The sequence below is a fragment of the Varanus komodoensis genome, unplaced genomic scaffold, assembly GCF_004798865.1.
Source record: "Varanus komodoensis strain SLA01 unplaced genomic scaffold, ASM479886v1 scaffold10, whole genome shotgun sequence".
Taxonomy (NCBI): Eukaryota; Metazoa; Chordata; class Lepidosauria; order Squamata; family Varanidae; genus Varanus; species Varanus komodoensis.
This window is the reverse complement of record NW_025335269.1, coordinates 23,872,965-23,890,213: the sequence shown is the minus strand read 5'-3', so window position 1 is coordinate 23,890,213 and position 17,249 is coordinate 23,872,965. Positions and strand designations below refer to the sequence as shown.

At 40.9% G+C, this 17,249-nt stretch overlaps 1 protein-coding gene across 2 annotated transcripts in view; it reads right to left on the bottom strand.

Annotated features, from left to right (window-relative positions):
• OSBPL10 (oxysterol binding protein like 10) overlaps positions 1 to 16,848 on the bottom strand; it is a 70,439-nt gene extending 53,591 nt beyond the window's left edge. The window contains exons 1-2 of one of the 2 annotated variants that reach the window (XM_044417430.1): positions 16,340 to 16,848; positions 344 to 519 (exon numbers count right to left, since the gene is read on the bottom strand). In XM_044417430.1, the coding sequence (XP_044273365.1) occupies positions 344 to 519; positions 16,340 to 16,734 (571 nt within the window). In that variant the 5' untranslated portion in view covers positions 16,735 to 16,848. Of the gene's footprint in view, positions 1 to 343; positions 520 to 10,452; positions 10,545 to 16,339 lie in introns of those variants that run through there. The other variant, XM_044417439.1, reaches the window with a different exon arrangement.
• Positions 16,849 to 17,249: the final 401 nt, after the last annotated feature.

Below are 17,249 nucleotides of genomic sequence, written 5' to 3'. Positions count from 1 at the left end.
GCCACCAGATTTAAACCATTAAAGCTACTTCCCATCCTGTACTTTGGTTCTGCCAGTTGAAGTACCAGTAATAGACCATGTTCCAGATTATGAGAGAGTAAACATCACTTTTTATAAACTGGTTCTAACATGAGCCAGGTTGCCTGCCACAGCCCCAGAACATTATAGCCCCAAGATTCTATTTCCATTTTCTTCTACTGTGCAATAAAGGTTTGTCTTTTGCACTTTTTAAAACTAAAATTTGCCATATTTAAGCAAACTCCAACTGGTGCATGCAAATGACAGGAAAGACAAGTTCAAACTGTATGTTTAATTTTTACAAATTTAGAACAGACTACTGTACCTCTCAGTTTATACATTTCTCCATTAGCAGAGTATACCACAAACATGTTTGGAGCTTCATCACTGAGGGAAACTATAGCCCCAGCTAAGGATAATACCCCTCTTGGCTTCTGGTTTTTACTTTGCTCATTCACAAAATATTGTAGAATTCCAGTCTCAAAATCCAGCATGAAGTACCTGTTGATGAAAAAAATAGGAAAGTACAAAGTAGTATAGCATTTACTGTACAGAACCTGAAGAAGTTCTAATGATTAAAATGGAAGGGGACTAGAACTACAGTGGTACCTCAGCGCACGAACGCCTCAGTTCACAACCAAATCAGGTCGCGAACAGAAATTTCAGAAAGATTTTGACTCAGGTTGCAAACTCCACATTGGGTAACGATCTCACGATCGCGCCCGTCTTCCCTGCACGGATCATGCTGGGGGGGGGGGGGGTGAGATGGCCACAATCATGCCCTTCTCCCACCACCAGCGTGCCTGTGATCACACCCGTCTTCCCTGCATGAGCGCGACCAAGATCGCGCCTGTCTCCCCACCCCCGAGCGCACCCATGATCATGCCCAGCTTCCCTCTGATTAATATATATATATATATATATATATATATATATATATATATATACACACAGAACAGATTAATCTTATTTACATTGAACCTTATGGGGGAATTTGGCTTGGCTCACGACCAATTTTGTTACTGATCAGAGTCGTGGAACGGATTAAATTCGTGAGCCAAGGTACCACTGTATTTCCTGCATACACAGTACTTGTGTCTTCTGTTGCTGCCAGGTTCCACTTCTACATTTGTTCAGTAACTCTTACTAACAGCTTGAAAAGCAGAAGATTCTTCAATAACACAGTTACTGAAATTTATTCCATTATCTCTCCATTCTGCCAGCAACCATGACAAAATTTATGCATGCTCAATTATTTCATATTTTCACTCTACAATGTAACTAGGGAAGGGGCAAGAGGGACATCTATCGATATTAAAGGAGAGGTGACTTTAATTCATATGGGGAAATGGCATGGTTATGTTGAGGCCAGGCCAGGCCAGGCCAGGCAAGGTCTTTATGTATGAGAACCAACAGAATGGAGGCTACAGGGCAATGAAATTGGTGGATGGCACATCTTATGTTTTACTTCCTCAGCAGACATCTATCTCTGAGATTATAAGAGTGTTGAATATTTAAATAAAAAACAGAACACCATCCTCCCCCAAATGAATATAGCTCCAGTGTACTAAAAACTCCTAAGACACGACACAGGTTTCAATCAAGCTGCTCGCCAACAAATACTTTCAGACAAAGGCAAAATGCCAGGAGATAAGCGTAAGAAAATCAAGATTAATTGACAAAATAAAACCAAACCAGCCCTTTCCCCTACCAATTAAAAATACAGCAGAACTCCAGTAACACAAATGGGTTTATTCAATGGATAATCTTCATTTCTAAAGATATTTTAATCTTTCAGTATTCCAGCTAAAGCAGACAATGGGATGGAAGTTATCCACAATTAGTTCTTACTGAAATGAATGAGACAGGTCTGAAATTGAGATAGTTGTGACTTGCATCATACTGATTTCTATAGGAGCACAGTGCAATTAATTTGGTCTGAATCCAACCTTTATGTCTACTCCTAACTAGCTTTCAAAATTTGGTGCAAATTACATTTTGAATCGGAAAAATTCTTTTGCGTTATTTTCAATGATTTCCCCTCACTCATAACCACATTTAATTGGCTGTCAATGGATTCCAAGGGGGCTATATTCAGGTAAGTGTCCTTATATTACAGCTTTATAGTTAAAAACAAAGGATGTACTTAGCCTACATTCTCTGTATAAAACCTATCTAGAAAAGATACCTTGAAGTAGTATAAGGCAAAATCCCCCCAACATAAAACCATTCTTTTGAACACTGTATTTTGAATACGGTATAACCTTGAGGTTCAAGTTCTTTCTTTAAGGTTCAAATAACAGGTCCAAATTCATTTTTGTTGGTACATTAGCTTATAATCCTGACTCTGCTGGAAGGCTCACACTGCATCTCTACTTCAGTTTGTCATATGTAAAACTGGAATCTGTCAGGGATGCTTTTACTGGAGTCCTGTATTCAGCAGAGTATTGGACTCAATGACCCTATAGGCCCCTTTCAACTGGCCTATGAACTTCTGTTACCTCTCTCGTAAGAGAACAAACAAGACAGAGACAGTAAACCACTTGACAAGTGTAGTGTATAAATTATCCATAACATATTCAGTAGCAGAAGCAGCAGGTTGCACTGAACATGAGGTGATCTTGCTTACTGATTACCAAACTCATGTGCATTCTTTGTAACTGAACTTTGGCCTTTACGATAAAATATGCAAAGCCAAATTCACAGTCCAAGCAGAAGCCCACAGGGCTCACTTTGTTCAGACAGATCTGTTAAACTTCCTTTTTCCCATTAATAAAGCAACTAGCAGAAAACATTTTATCCATGTTATAATTGCCAGTGTTCTACATAGTTTGCTTTAGAATAGACAATACTACATTAACCAGCATATTGCTCAGTAAAAACACATGCACAAGGTAAGATCCAGCAGTAGTATTTTAAAATGCAAAATGCCAGAAAGATGCACATTGAGTTAGCTACTGAAATTTTGCACTTAAAATATCTATAATCATTGTGCAATAGGATAGATATATAAAGTACACCATCTTGAGTCAGTGCAATTCTGTATTGAGTCAGACTAGTGTCCTCCCCCCACCCCAGACCTTCACAGTTCACCTTATATTTTAACACATACTGTACTCAGCAAGAATTTCTGCCAGACACCAGCAAATTAGCAATGATATAAAAGAAAAGCATTAACTTGCATAGACAGATAACCCCACTGCCATTTTCTGCAAATGTAAGTATATATGTACATGCATGTTATGTATACATTTACATTTATTAAATCCAATACTTTAAAGATGTTCTGCTAAATAGAATATCATATAAATAATTAAGGAAAGACTGTAGGAAGAGCAAATACACTAACACAATTTTTAAAAAATACCCCAATACCCATCTCTACAATCTCTACATTTGCTTAAATGAAGTCCTAGTATGCTTCCCAGTGTGATTAAACTTCCAAACCACGGAGTCACAGGGTGACTTTTACACATGTTTCATGTTCTTATATTATGTAGGAAGGGCATCCTTAACACACACACACACACACACACACCCCCATGCAAAGTTGCTATAAAGAAGAATGAAGAGCAGGTTTCAATTCTGGCTTATCACTAGCAAGCAAACATACTCATATATGCTGCCCTATCTTTCCACTTTGTTCATCCTACCAGAAGGACCAACCAGGAGGCCACTATTAAGGAAAAGCTTAGTATCACATCCAAAGCAGGATTTCTGGCTTAACACTCATCTAGCTTCTTAGAAGCAACAGCAAAACAAAAACAAAAAAGCCACTATTAAAGCAATGGTAGTTTGGTTAATGGCAGCACAATAGCCTAGTCTCACACAACAGATCATGGGGATACACTTGCTGCAGTGACAACTTTACAGATGTTTTGCTTGCTTATTTGTTAAAGAGGTTAATTATGTTTCCCCATTGGATTGGTACACTGAGGAGAAAGATAGCCAGCCTCTAAAGTCAAGCTTTAAAAAAAAAAATCGTACTTGTGCAGCAGCAACTTATCATCAGTGATGGCACAGGCACTGGCCAATAGGAGCTCATAATTATATTTGTGCAGCCACATTCCATGCAGCACTGCAAACAGCAGTGAAATCTTAGCTGTAAGAGAAGCGGCACTGCTTTTCCCAGCATCAACACAATTATTTTTTTCTATGTTGAGAAAATGCAATTTGTCTGTAGCAGACAAGGTAGCTGGAGGAAGACCAGCTGGGGGAAGACCATGGTAGTTGACCTCATTAAATAACAAATGCCCAACAAATGTAAATCCATTGCACAACAAAGCTATTGTCTGCAAAGGTCTCCACATTCATCTAACCAGCTTTTCACACTGCTAGCATTATATTTAGCCCCAGTCAACTGGTTTTGCTTCTCACTTGGAAGACACCCTTCTGAGACACAGTTGGGACCAGTTCCAGGCTGGCTGCATTATATTTCAGCAGGAAGCCATCTGTGGCATCTCCTACTCTTGCCTAATGGCATGGCCTTCTTTATTTGTAGCAATCACTGTTTCCAATCATAATATTAAAAAACAATACCAGCACAGAGCTATGTTATTTTTCTATAAACCAGACCTTAAACAAATAATCTTTGGCTCTCAATTGCTGAACTAAACAAAATAATAGTTGACCAAGTTACAAAAATTGTCCTGATTCAACACTATGGTATGAAATCATGTTCAAAGGCCAACATACTCATTCAGTAAGATGCTAAATAAAATGTGGCTTAGGAAACAGAGGCAAGATAGTAGAAACTAGAGTTGAGCAACACTGAATGCAGTTGCTGTTATTATCTTAGTTTCAGATTTAGAAACACTCTTCAAGTCTATCAATTGTTTGTTTTTGTTTTACAAGACTTCCATTGCACCTTTCAGCCCCTAAGGCAGCTTCTAGATTATTTATTTATTTATTTAGGAAGCTTCTCTGCCGCCCCATTCGCCGAAGTCTCAGGGCGGCTCACAATAATAAATAAACACAATATAAAAACAATACAATTTGAGTCGACCTGGCCAAAAAATAAAATAAATAAAAGAGATTTAAAAAAGAGAGAGAAAGATACAGTCTATCAGTTAAGTCATTTGTGGGAGGAGCAGCACAAAATGGCTTACTTGACCTAGGACAGGTTAAAATGCACTGCCACAGCAGGAGGTGTCAAAGAATGGCAAAATAAAAGTGTTTCTGCTGCCTTTGTGTAATTCATAAGAGAGGAATCAACCATTTTCCACAATCTGGGTGCAGCACTGAACCGGCCCATTCTTCATGTCCCCACCATATACTCCTCCAAAGATGAGGCGATACAGAACAGGACCTGAGGTACTGAATATAGTGCCTGAGCAGCAGCACCCTCTTGCTTGCTAGCTAAGACTGAATAAACCCTAGAACAATGTTCTCAAGTCCCATCCTTTCAAGGCTGCCATTGCTGAAGCAAGTGAAAATGGCTGATCGGTCAAACAGAACAATGACCTATTTCCTCTGACCAGTTCCCAGGGTAGACTGTCCACCAAGGTGATCAGTCATTTCACTTACAAAGCCAGGCCCAAATTCCGACTGGAAAAGATATAAGGCATTATCCAAAAAGCCTAGAGTTAAGCCACCAATACCTCATAATAGCAAAGCAAGGACAGGCTAGTAGTTATCCATACCAGTGGGTTCTGATGATCATCTTTTTTCCCAGCAACAAACTAGATTAGATCATTGCTTTTTTCAAATCAGTTAGTAAAGGGATGATGGTCACAAATGCCATTATTTATCTAAGCTCGGAGTGCTCTGACTTCTTTCATAAGCCAGAAGAGTCAAAGGGCCTAACAAGATGGCCACTAAACTCCAAATATCTTGTCCACATCTTTGAGTAGAACAAGATGGAAGCTACACATCAAAATATAACAAATATAATCCAGATATAACATGCACATCCCTGGAGCAGTTCCAAATGTGAAATTTAATTTGGAGCAGATGTTAGCAATATTACTGGCAGGCTGTTTAGCAAATTCATCACAATGGGCCACCACAGGCTCCACTTCAGAGATAACAGTTCCTTCATGAAGCAGCTCCATGAAGGAACATTGAGCTGATGCAAAGGCAGTGGAAATGTGAGATTTCTTTGACCACCACCAAACAGGCTCTAAAATTTGCTTCTTCTGGCATTTGGTCATACTCAGCCCAAGTCTTCCTTGAACACTGCTGTCTCTCCAAACTTTTCATTGCCTTCAAGTCTTCAGAAAACTGGGGAGCTTGGACTCTGGTCAACTAAACAAGGTGCTCAGGTGCAACAGTATCTAAGGGCTGGTCATTCTAACTTGGGCAGAGATCAGCCACCTATATTTTACCAATGGAATTCTACAAAGACATTGTGCATACTGATAAACTGTTATATAGAAATGAATAAAAATAAATAGGGTGATAGGATGCTAAGAACCTTGAAGAGCTTATATCCTATGAACCAGCATTTTTGCCTATATATAATACCAGCCCTTGCTAAAAATGCATCCATTTTACATTCTTGAATTATTACGTTCAATTATTCATTCAGCCTTTCTCACAAAATGACTGTTGTGCTAACTGGGCATAAATGCTGTTTCTTTGATCTTAGCAAGCACAGTATATTAGGCTTACATTGGCTTTATCAACAGGATTTAACACATTATTATCCAAGTACATCATAATACATGCCAGTTTGCTGTCCGGAGAATGAAAAATAAGCTGTAAATAGCTAGGTTTAAACCAAAAATCTTTCACATCAAAATCTCTCAGAAAAAGAGCTAATAAATACATTTGTAATCCAGTTTCTCAGCCTCTTACTGGCATGTAGCAAACTCTGCTGTTATGAAATAGTTACAGCTTCATTCTTCTTTGTCAGTAACTATATAACAAAGAGCCAGTTCAGTGGTTAAGAGTGTGGGACTGGGACTCAAGTAATCTGGGTTCTAGCGTCCACACAGCTGTGAGTCGTCCAGAGATAAAAATGATTGGACAGGCTAGAAATATCCCAAATAAATGGAACCAACTGGGTGACTCTGGGCCAGTCACAGACACTCAGCCCAACCCACCTCATAGGGTTGTTGTGGGTATAAAACTGAGAACAGGAAGAAGAGAATGATGCGAGCCTCTTTTGAGTTCTTTGTAAGAAGAAGGCAGAATATAAATTTAATAGACAGACATAGTTTTAACTTCGAAAGGGGTAGTCAGGCTAAACTGTTGCAGCACAGACAAGTTTATACAACATGAGAACCAACCCTGCAAACAACCTATAGTGTACCAGAAGATGATTGGGCTCACAGTAGGCTGCCCCCCACCACTTCTGCCTCAGTTCTCCCACATCTCAGGGAACTTTGCACATAAACCCATCTTGTCTCCAGCCCCTGCTCCAATCGCAACCCCTTTTCTGTCTCAACCATTTCCATCTTTCCCCATGTTTTCCTTTCAGAGCTTCTTTGTGATGTCTCCCAGTGACAGTCCCTCCTAAGAGCCCAACAGACACACAGTTTGCTACCTTAAAGGCTTGGGACCCAGATACTTGAAGGAACGCCTGCGGTCATATTTGCCCTCCCACCCCTTGAAATCGGCAGCAGGGGCTCTCCGGGAGCCCTCCAGAAGAGATATAAGGAAGCAAAGTACCCGGAGGAGGGCCTTCTCTGCGGTGGCGCCCCATCTGTGGAATGCGCTCCCCAGAGAGGTCCACCTGGTGCCAATATTGTTTTTTTGGAGTCAGGCCAATACCTTTTTATTCAAACAGTATTTTAATAATCTTTAATATAGTTTCAATTATGCAGCCAGTGTGTTTCCAAGATTTATTTGTAAATTGTAACTGTAAATGTTATTCTATTTGTTTTATTTATGTTGTGAGCCGCCCCGAGGCTGTGTAGCAATGGGGATGGCATATAAAAACTTTAAACAAATAAATAAATACCTTTAAAAATAAAGTGACCAGAAATGTGTCTAAATATTTTCATGGTATTGAGTTGGACAAAAAGCTAAGCCTTTCCTGGTCAATGCCCAAGTAAAATCAACACAAACCTATTTAACCCTGTGAAAAATCTCCACAAAATTACAAAAATGTTTGCACATACTTCTGATCCCTAAACAATCATTTTTAAAAAGTGGCAAACCAGTGACAGCTGCCCCAATGGAGTATTTCGGAACACTGGAGGGGGGCTATCACTAGAAGATGACATGAAAAGGCTTCAAAAAAAAAAAAAAAGGAAGGAAGGAAGGAATTATTGGTGGCATCCAAAAAGCAGTTCAATTGGAACAGGAAAAACAAGCCAGTAATGGGCACTTCAGGGTGGTGTTTGGCAGTGGTAGAATAGCTATCACTGGCAATGGTGAGCGCAGCAAAAATGGCAAGCATTTTCTGCCAAGCTGAACCCACAATGGAATGATCGGCCATATTTGGACAGCACAACAACTCATCATGGGTTACTCTAAAATTTTGGTGCTTGTTGTCAAAAAGCAAGTGACCATGCAGGAGGCAGTCCAGCTTGTAACATCATGCTGCATCATGACTAGTTAGCCACAATGGGTTGTCAGGCTTATATACTCAAGGCAGTGCCTCGGCCTCTTAAAGACTAACAAATTTATTCTAGCCTAAACTTGCATGGACCCTGCTCTCTCTGTATCCAGTGAAGCAGACAGCATCCATGAAAGCTTATGCTAGAACAAATCAGTTAACCTCAGAGCCGCTATGCCTCAAGACTCATTGTTTGTTGTGTTTGCATTTGCCTATCTAAAAAGAACTCCATCTCCATGGTAACTTACACCATACCAAAATCCACAACATAGTTACTTCAAATTGACTTATGCTTCCAACAGGCTTGTTTTCACCTTGTATTTTGTAATGTAAGAATTCACCTCCAGGAAACTAGGTAGGAAATATTTGAAAATAATATGGTTCTAGTTTTTTCTTTTCTTTCAATCTCTCAGTCTCAAATGTTTGTGTAGATAAACTAGTACTTGTGTAGTACTTTTGGCACAACTAAATAATAAAGCTGATGGTAGAACTCACTTCTAGTACTCAGGAGTCAAGGGAAGACCTCCATTCTAGTAGTAAATTGGAAGGTGGGGATGAGAAGTTTAAAAAGGGAGGAACCAGCTGCTCTCATGCCCAGCGTCAGGGTTTACTTTCCTTCAACCATACAGGTCCTTTCTAACTAAGGCAGAAAACAAGATTTCCCCTCCTACAAGGAAATGTTCTTTCATCTTCAATATGGCATGCTGAACCACTCTGATAAGTAAATTCACAATCGTTACTAGCCTACTGAAATGTTAGTGACTTGTCTCATATGTGAATATATGATATAAATATAATAAATAAATATGCAAAGTTAAAACCACTGGTGTGGGGGAGGTATCTCAGCCCACACCAAAATCAAGCTTCTGGGATTATTAAAGAAAAAAGAAAATGTAAGGAAATACACTGGAGTGTGTGCATCACATGGGGGAGGGAGGAGAATAGAAAGGTTTACCTTGATGTAACTTCCAAAAGAGCAAAAAAAGGAATCCTAATCACAAGCAGAACTGTAAAGAGTCCGCCAGACACTCTCTGGAAAAACACTTAAGCAAATCAAAATTATTTCCATTCTGGAAATGTTTAGTAAGGGCACCAGTGCTTCTTTTCCATGTAATACAGGAGCACCTGCCTGAAGTTCTTAAAGACTGTCTAGCTTAAATGTACAATGTGAGGGCAGAGGACTTCATGGCCACCACACCTTGCACTGGATGTACATAAACCTCTGTGTTTAGAGGCTTATATGCACTGAGGGCAGGGAATGATGGATTACACCCCAGGCTGCCCATCAAACTGACAGTGCAAACCTATATCTACTCAGAAGGAAGTTGTAGAGAATTTAATGAAATAGTCAATGTGTATATAATTAAGTTTTTACATTTCTCATTTCCCAACTGTATTTACCTAGCAAGAAAATCTTCAAAGCTATAAAATTTGAAAGCAATACACTTTGAGGTTTCTTTTTTTTTTTTTTTAAGTGCTAACCCATAACAACACACATCTGTGATAGAAATCCTTTCTGAATTCCATAGCATCATTGCTTATTTACTTAGGCAGGAACAAAATATAAAGTGACAAGGATGGCTATACTTAAATCTAACTCAACTGAAGAAATCAAACCATGTATGTAAGATGCTCTATTTGTCCATACACATCCAGATACATTAAAAGCACTTTTCAATTTGGTGTAAGAGCATTCTCTGAACAGTTATACTAGCTCATAATCTGTTATCTTTAGAACCAATGTATTCCTCAAAAACCTGCAAGCTAACACTATCCTAGAATGCTGCACTGACATCAATAAATAATGGCTATGGTTCAGGCATTTCCTTAAGGGGTTCCAATCACCTATCATCCACTACATCTTAAGCCGCTTTTGAAGCTTCCCAAGTTTCAAAATCAGCTTTTTAAGCAAACTGTGAGAGACATACCTTTAATGGGAAAGGTCAGTAGCTGACAAAGTTAATAGTACTTCTCAGGAAACATGCAGTAAAGCCTCAGGTGGTACAGCCTAGGTACAGAAGTAAAAACTGTCTTTAGTTCTCCTAGTTTTAAAAGTAGGATTACTGACAAAGGAGAGACATTGGATTGATTTGCACATGGTTGGCTGCTCCTATGTAATTTAGTTCACAATGAACAAATGTGTGCCTGATGTGTGTGGTGGTCATTTTACATATGCAGCTCCTGATGAGAGAAATTGGAAGTTGCAGAATATTAAGCAAATCCAGAGGTCATGGAGTATTCAAAGGTAAACAAGCCTCAAATAAGTCACCATGACTGAATCACATGACGCAAAGTAACTCCCAATCATGACTGGAGTGCTGCATATTGAAAATGGTGGCCATACATGCCATGGCTCATCACAGGTCAATGTTTTTTTCATGTTATGAAAAATGGTCCATAGACTTGTTTAGCATATAGCCCTAACCCATGGTTTATTTAACCAATAGTTTGTCTTATCCAAGGTTATCTGACAGAATATCAAACCTATGGTTGTTTCCCTCCTCCACTGTCCACCCCCTCACTGTTTCCCATATGCCATTGTGGTTTTTTATCTGTGGTACGCAGAGCAGCTGAGGGGATGGCACTGTTCTCACCTGCCACCTCTGTAACCTGGCAAAACAACCCATGAACATATGTAACAACCACCTATGGTTTAAACAACCTGCAGTTCCTAACTGGACAATAAATCATGGGTTCTATTTCTAGGTTGTTTGTGGTTAACAAACCAGGACTTGTTAGTATGGGCGGGTTTGCACATCACAACTCAGAATTCAAAAATGCATGAATTAAATAAACATCTGAATCCTGTTCCATTCAAACCATGTCATATTCACCCACTATGAGAACTTGATCATTCAAAGGATAACTACCTGCTCAGGATTTGGGAGGGAAGGGAAAAGGAAAGACCTAAGTTATTTAGCCACAGAAAATGATAAACTGATTGAACTTTTCTTTCTGTAACCTCCCCCAAGAAAACTGGAGTTCTAACAACTGCTTGGAAGACTCATGAAAGGCCTTTTAAGCTGTATGTAGCCCACAGGTTAACCAGATCTGAAGCGGTACAATCTAGATTTAACAGAATAAACAGTATAGTAACCAATTCTCAACAAGGTTTTTTGAGTTGTTACAAGTCACTCTTCATAAATGCTAGTAAAAATACTGAGCTGAGGTACTAGAAGTATCTCTTTCAAATTCAAATAAACCTGTAATCTTTGTCCAGATGAACTATTTCTGCATCTTAAATGTAGCAAAGTTAAATATATTGCTGCTTGAATACAGAGCAAGCCTTGCCAATAATCAATACAGCTTTTACAAGAGGGTGTTGTCTCATTAATGGGCTGAAGCTCTTTAACAGTGTCCCTAGGACATAATGGGAAGCAACTGCTGAACATTATGTACCAGCATTTGGCAAATACTTTTAACAGATAAACAAAAGACTATGAAGAAACTCATCACAATCAACACTCTCACAGATCCTTAAAGGCTTCATATAGGAACTAGAGTGCAGGAATCACCTCAAGGTCTTTGCCCTTAGAAGCAGCTTTCAAATATTTTAACCATTAGCAATGATGAGACTTTTCCCCAAAGGACAAGGAAACAATGCCACATACAAGGATCAGAAGTCAGAACAGACCAGCTGTATTTACTGAGCTTGGGTGGACTCCGGGAGATGGTGGAGGACAGGAGGGCCTGGAGGAACGTTGTCCATGGGGTCGCGAAGGGTCGGACACGACTTCACGACTAACAACAACAAGTCAAGTCTGCAGATGACACCCAAATAGTCAGGTGAAAACTAAATGCAACAGCTCCAACAATCTCTTTAAAACTGTGAGTTGGCAACAAATGGTAGATCATAATAAGCACAATGCTACGCAAACTAAGCAAGTTAACTAAATTTAAACAAAAATGAATGACAAAAATTCCAACTTGTATGGCCCTACCAAAAAGACTGCAGAATCTCAACAGTAAACAAGGCAAAAATAGTTATGTAAATTTATAACCTAACAAGGAAAAGATTAAAAATAGACCAAAGGCCATAATGGCACTACATAAAATATAGTATAACCACACTTATTTTTACACTTGTATGCCACCAACTATTCTGTCAGGGATCTCTAGGCAGCTTAAAACTAAACTAAAAACACAATTCTTAAAAGCAATAAAACAGTAAAAACATCATAATAAAATAGCAACAATATCATAGTAGCCATTTGTAAAATATGGAGAATTAGAAGGACAACCACATACTTCATTAGCATTAAATAAGTTAGAAGAAGTTATTAAAATACCTGCAAAAGAGAAATGTTTTCACCTGGCACTGAACGGTGTGTTAAGATTAGCATGTACAGTTCCATCTCCCTATATCACAGCTTTGGGTGTGGGGCAGTACATAAATAAATTAAATGCTGTGAATTTTTTTTCTAAAAATCACACACATTTAACTTGAGGTCATTAGTTCTAACTATTTCAAAACAATTATGCTTTGGTGAGTTCATGTGGTATGGTAGTTAGTGCTACACTGGGAGATCCAGTTTCTTGTCCCCATTTGGCCATGATGCTCACTGGGTGCCTTTGGGCCAGTCACTCACTCTCAGCCAACCAAGGTTGTAAAACTCTTGTTGTAAGGATAAAATAGAGTGGAAGAGGTATATGTAAGCTGCCCAGGGCTGCTTGCAAGAGGAAGAAATACAGGATATAAATTCTGTATTATTATTATTATTATTATTATTATTATTATAAGAAGATTATAGTACAAAACCTGTTGAATACTTTTCTTCCACCTTTATGAGATGCCTACAAAACCAAAATTGCTGGTAAAGAAAATAATGATAATCTAGAATCAAGACAGATAATTAGAAATTGCTGAAACAAATCCACTCTCCAAATCCATTGCCTTCTCTTCTTGCAAGTTGCTATTCCAAGAAACAAAGAGGGATGGAATAGAAATTATAACAGCAGGCCTTACTAACAGGACAGAGGCAGAATGGGGCCACAGCCTTAGCTTCCACAACCACCATTCCTAATGTATTTGTCTGGTAAAATTAGCCCTTAGCCAGAGGAATAAAAGCTTATCCCTGAATCAAGAAAGCTTCACTACCAATTTGCTGTCTTAAGCAGTTATTCAAGTTGACCAGTTAAGAAAAGGAACACATAATATTTTATGTTTTACTGAATTTTCTTCAGAACTGCAAAAAAGCAGCAATCAGCACTGCATTCCCCAACAGATTGCTGCATAAACATGACACACTCATTTCTTTCGCAGTTACTGTTTCCACCTGCAAACTCTCTAAAATCAAAGTGACTTTGCAAAGGGCAAATTGCTCATAATGTATCTGGAAGCTATGCAAGCCAAAATAATCAATACTGTCTCATTTGTACAAAAAGCTTTGGAGATTGACTTTTTTTCTATTTATCCAGAGAGTATAAAATAAGAATTTAGATACATATGTCCATGAACTACACATGTGAAAGTAGTCAACAGTTTTTATTCAAGGGAAATGGGTAAATAAGGAAAATGTGAGAGTAAACTCCACTGAATATGGGGGGACTTCTGAGTACACATGTAAACAATTGTGCTATAAAACATTTAAAATCCCCTTCTTTCCAAAAAGACAATGGAGGAAATATTGTGCATGACTGCTGCAATTTCTCTTGCTACTCATTTCCTCTATATTTCTATATTGCCCATCAGCCAAAAATCTCTTTAAATCATAAAATACAATAGCCTAGGAAAAACTCAATAGAAAAGCCATTATATTTACAACAGAATAAAGCCAATTTAAAAACCAAGAGAAAAGCCAGTTGAGCAAAGATCTTATAACACAGAAACACACAAGTGGAATTGTCCAAATATTATAATTTGCCCAAATGGCAAAATTATTTCATAATATTAAAAACTTTACTAACATCTAGTAATTATCAGAAACAAACCCAACAAATTAAGTTAACATTATTTTGGCTGCCACCATCTAATATTAAGTCTAGATCAAGTAATATATACAAAAACTACCAAGATGTTACTTTTGGTAGTGTATGACTGAACATGGGAACCAAATGTTCCCTGCTACATAACACAACTTGGTGCCTCTTTAACTGCAATAATTGAACAATAACTTCCCAATTACATACTTTGAAACCATTAAAAATAGAATTCTTGCTTCATCTATTCTGTAAACTTCCAGTGGTCACATGGAAAAACAACTGTTTCCTCCACCCATTAACATGAGTGAGAAAAACAGCAATTAATCCAAGCTAACTAACATGCCACCTAAAGGGGGAAGGAGAGCATTGCAGCTGTTTTGATTAACTCCAAATTACTCCCATGTTAATTCAAAATTGGTTTGCTATTCTGTTTCACCTCTAAGCACTGGCTAGAATCCACTTTTTTCTCCAAATCCCATACAACCCTTGGTAGCCATGATGGCTCATTAAAAAAAACCCTCCAAAAACCATAGGTGGGCAATATCTTTATCATACCAAAAATAGCAAACTTGTAAATTTTCCCAAATTTTTCCCCATTCCCCGATGAAAAGCTCGAAACCTTGCTCACTGCCTTATATCTCGATAGGGTCTGATAAAGCTATGGCTGATATGTAAATTTTGCACTTCCATCTAAATCTTTTAAAACAACCCAGAATATGAGTAGAAGAGGATAACTAAAGTGGGTATTCAATACATGTTCTAATCAGGCCAGTTTCCATGATCAGGCCTCACGGTAGCTATGGGGAAAAACTCACACCAAACAGCAATTAGTCCTACTATTGCCACATGCACAACTAAGCTTGCAGCTTGCATCAAAGAATAGTGGGTTTCAAACAGTAGTGGGTTTACAACAGCTTCCCAAGAACAGAGAATCATCAAGCACAGGTTTTCTTGCTAGTTGGTTCTTCCTGTGAAAGAATTTGTGGTTGTATTGTGTTTTCGATTCAGATCACCCCAACACACAATGGTACAACTAAGTCTCCACCTTAAAGCTAGAGAGTAGGGCCCCTCACACCGCCAGGCCCACCCAAAAGATAGCACGTGAAGAGGGCAGCAGATGTCCTGATAGTATCAGCCTACAAGTGAGTTTAAAGTGCAAAACCGCACATGCTCAGTTGCGGTGCTGCTGGTGTTTTTCCAGCCAGGCTTGCAAACATTCCTGGTTGTAAAAATTGGGACTGTGGAAAGCATTGTAAAAAAACAATGAATGGTGGTTGGGGTGTGAGCGAGATTAGTTTTGTGCTTTGAAATCTATGCATTACACAGGGCTGTGTAAAGATTCCCCCCGCGCAAAAAAAAATAAATCCAGGGGTCTGAGATGCACCACTATAAGCAAAAGGATAAATCCTGTCAATGAAACTTAGTTTCTTTCTATGAACACTTTTTGGGAGTAATAGCGCCTGACACCTTCACAAGCCGCCACGAGTGCGAAATGCACCGAAAAGTGCTGGGGATCCCGCAGTTACTTAGTGAATCGGCAGAAGGAGATTCCATACACTGTCCAGCTAAGTGTAAGACAAGGAAAGAGGCCGCCTGGAAGAGCGCAACGCCCCTATTAGAAATAAGGGCGGGCAGAAAATATGAGGGGGCCGAGAGCGCGTTAAATCTCTCTGTGGCGGGAACGGGTGTGGCTGCCGTGGAACGGGCCCCACAACCTTTCGAGGTGACGAAAGGAAGCGTCCATTTTTTAAAGGGAACTGAGGGCAGGGACGCCCCACTTAGTTGTATAGGCTCAAACAAGAGTGAGGAGAGGAACCCACGTCCTTTCCCCTCAACCGACACCAGAATAAAACAAGGGTTTCTAAGGCACAGCCAGCCACGCACCCCCGTTACCTGCTCTGCCAGCCTTGGAGGAGGTTGGTGTATTTGCTCAGGGTCCCTTCGAGCACCGGCCCCGTTCTCCTGCCCGCCGCCAGCCCCGCTACTACGCCGCCGCTCCCGCCAGGACTGGCCGCGGCCGAACTGGGGCTGCTGCTGCTCCCGCCGCCGCCATCCGGCCTCCCCGGCGCTGCCGCAGGAGTAGGGGCAACCGCCACCGCCGACACCGCCGCTCCCCCTGGCCGGCCCGGGAGCCCCTGGCTGGCAGAGGAGCAAGGCGAGGAACCGGCCGACGTGGGGCGGCTGCTACTTCGGCTGCTGCTGTTACTGCCGCCGCCGCTGCTGTTCGCTGCTGAGACCGCATCGCCGCCGCCGCCGCCGCTCTGCGCCGCGGCCGCTACCTTCTCCATGGAGCTCGCAGAGGAGGGTCGAGGCAGCTCCGGCCTGGGCTGTACGCGGTCGCCGCTGCCGGCAGGCTGGGAAATACCTGACTCATACGCGGCGAGGGAAGGGAGGAAAGGCCGGGAGAGAAGCACGGCCGCCGCCTCCTGCTCCCTCCCGGGGGCGGCGGCTGCTGGAGCCGGCGGGACTTCGAGGAGAGGCGGCGCTTTGTGTGCGGCGCCGCGGGCAGATCCTCACCGTCCCCGAGCCTCGCTTAAGCCTGGCCTCCCGAGCCGTCTGCAGCCACGAACCCCCGACGCCTCGTCACTCGCTTTCCCCGGCAGCCAGCCCGGGGAGGGTGAGCGAGCCGCGGCGCACAGTACGGCGAAGAGGCCGCGCACCCTTCGTGCCCCGCTCCTCCAGCCACGCGAGCGAGGAGCGACGGAGGGAGGGGCCCACCAGCACGCCGCCTGCCGACGCGCCCCTTCCCCGGGCACGATCACTCACGTCGGGCTGATCGAGGAGTAGTTAATCCAGACTATCG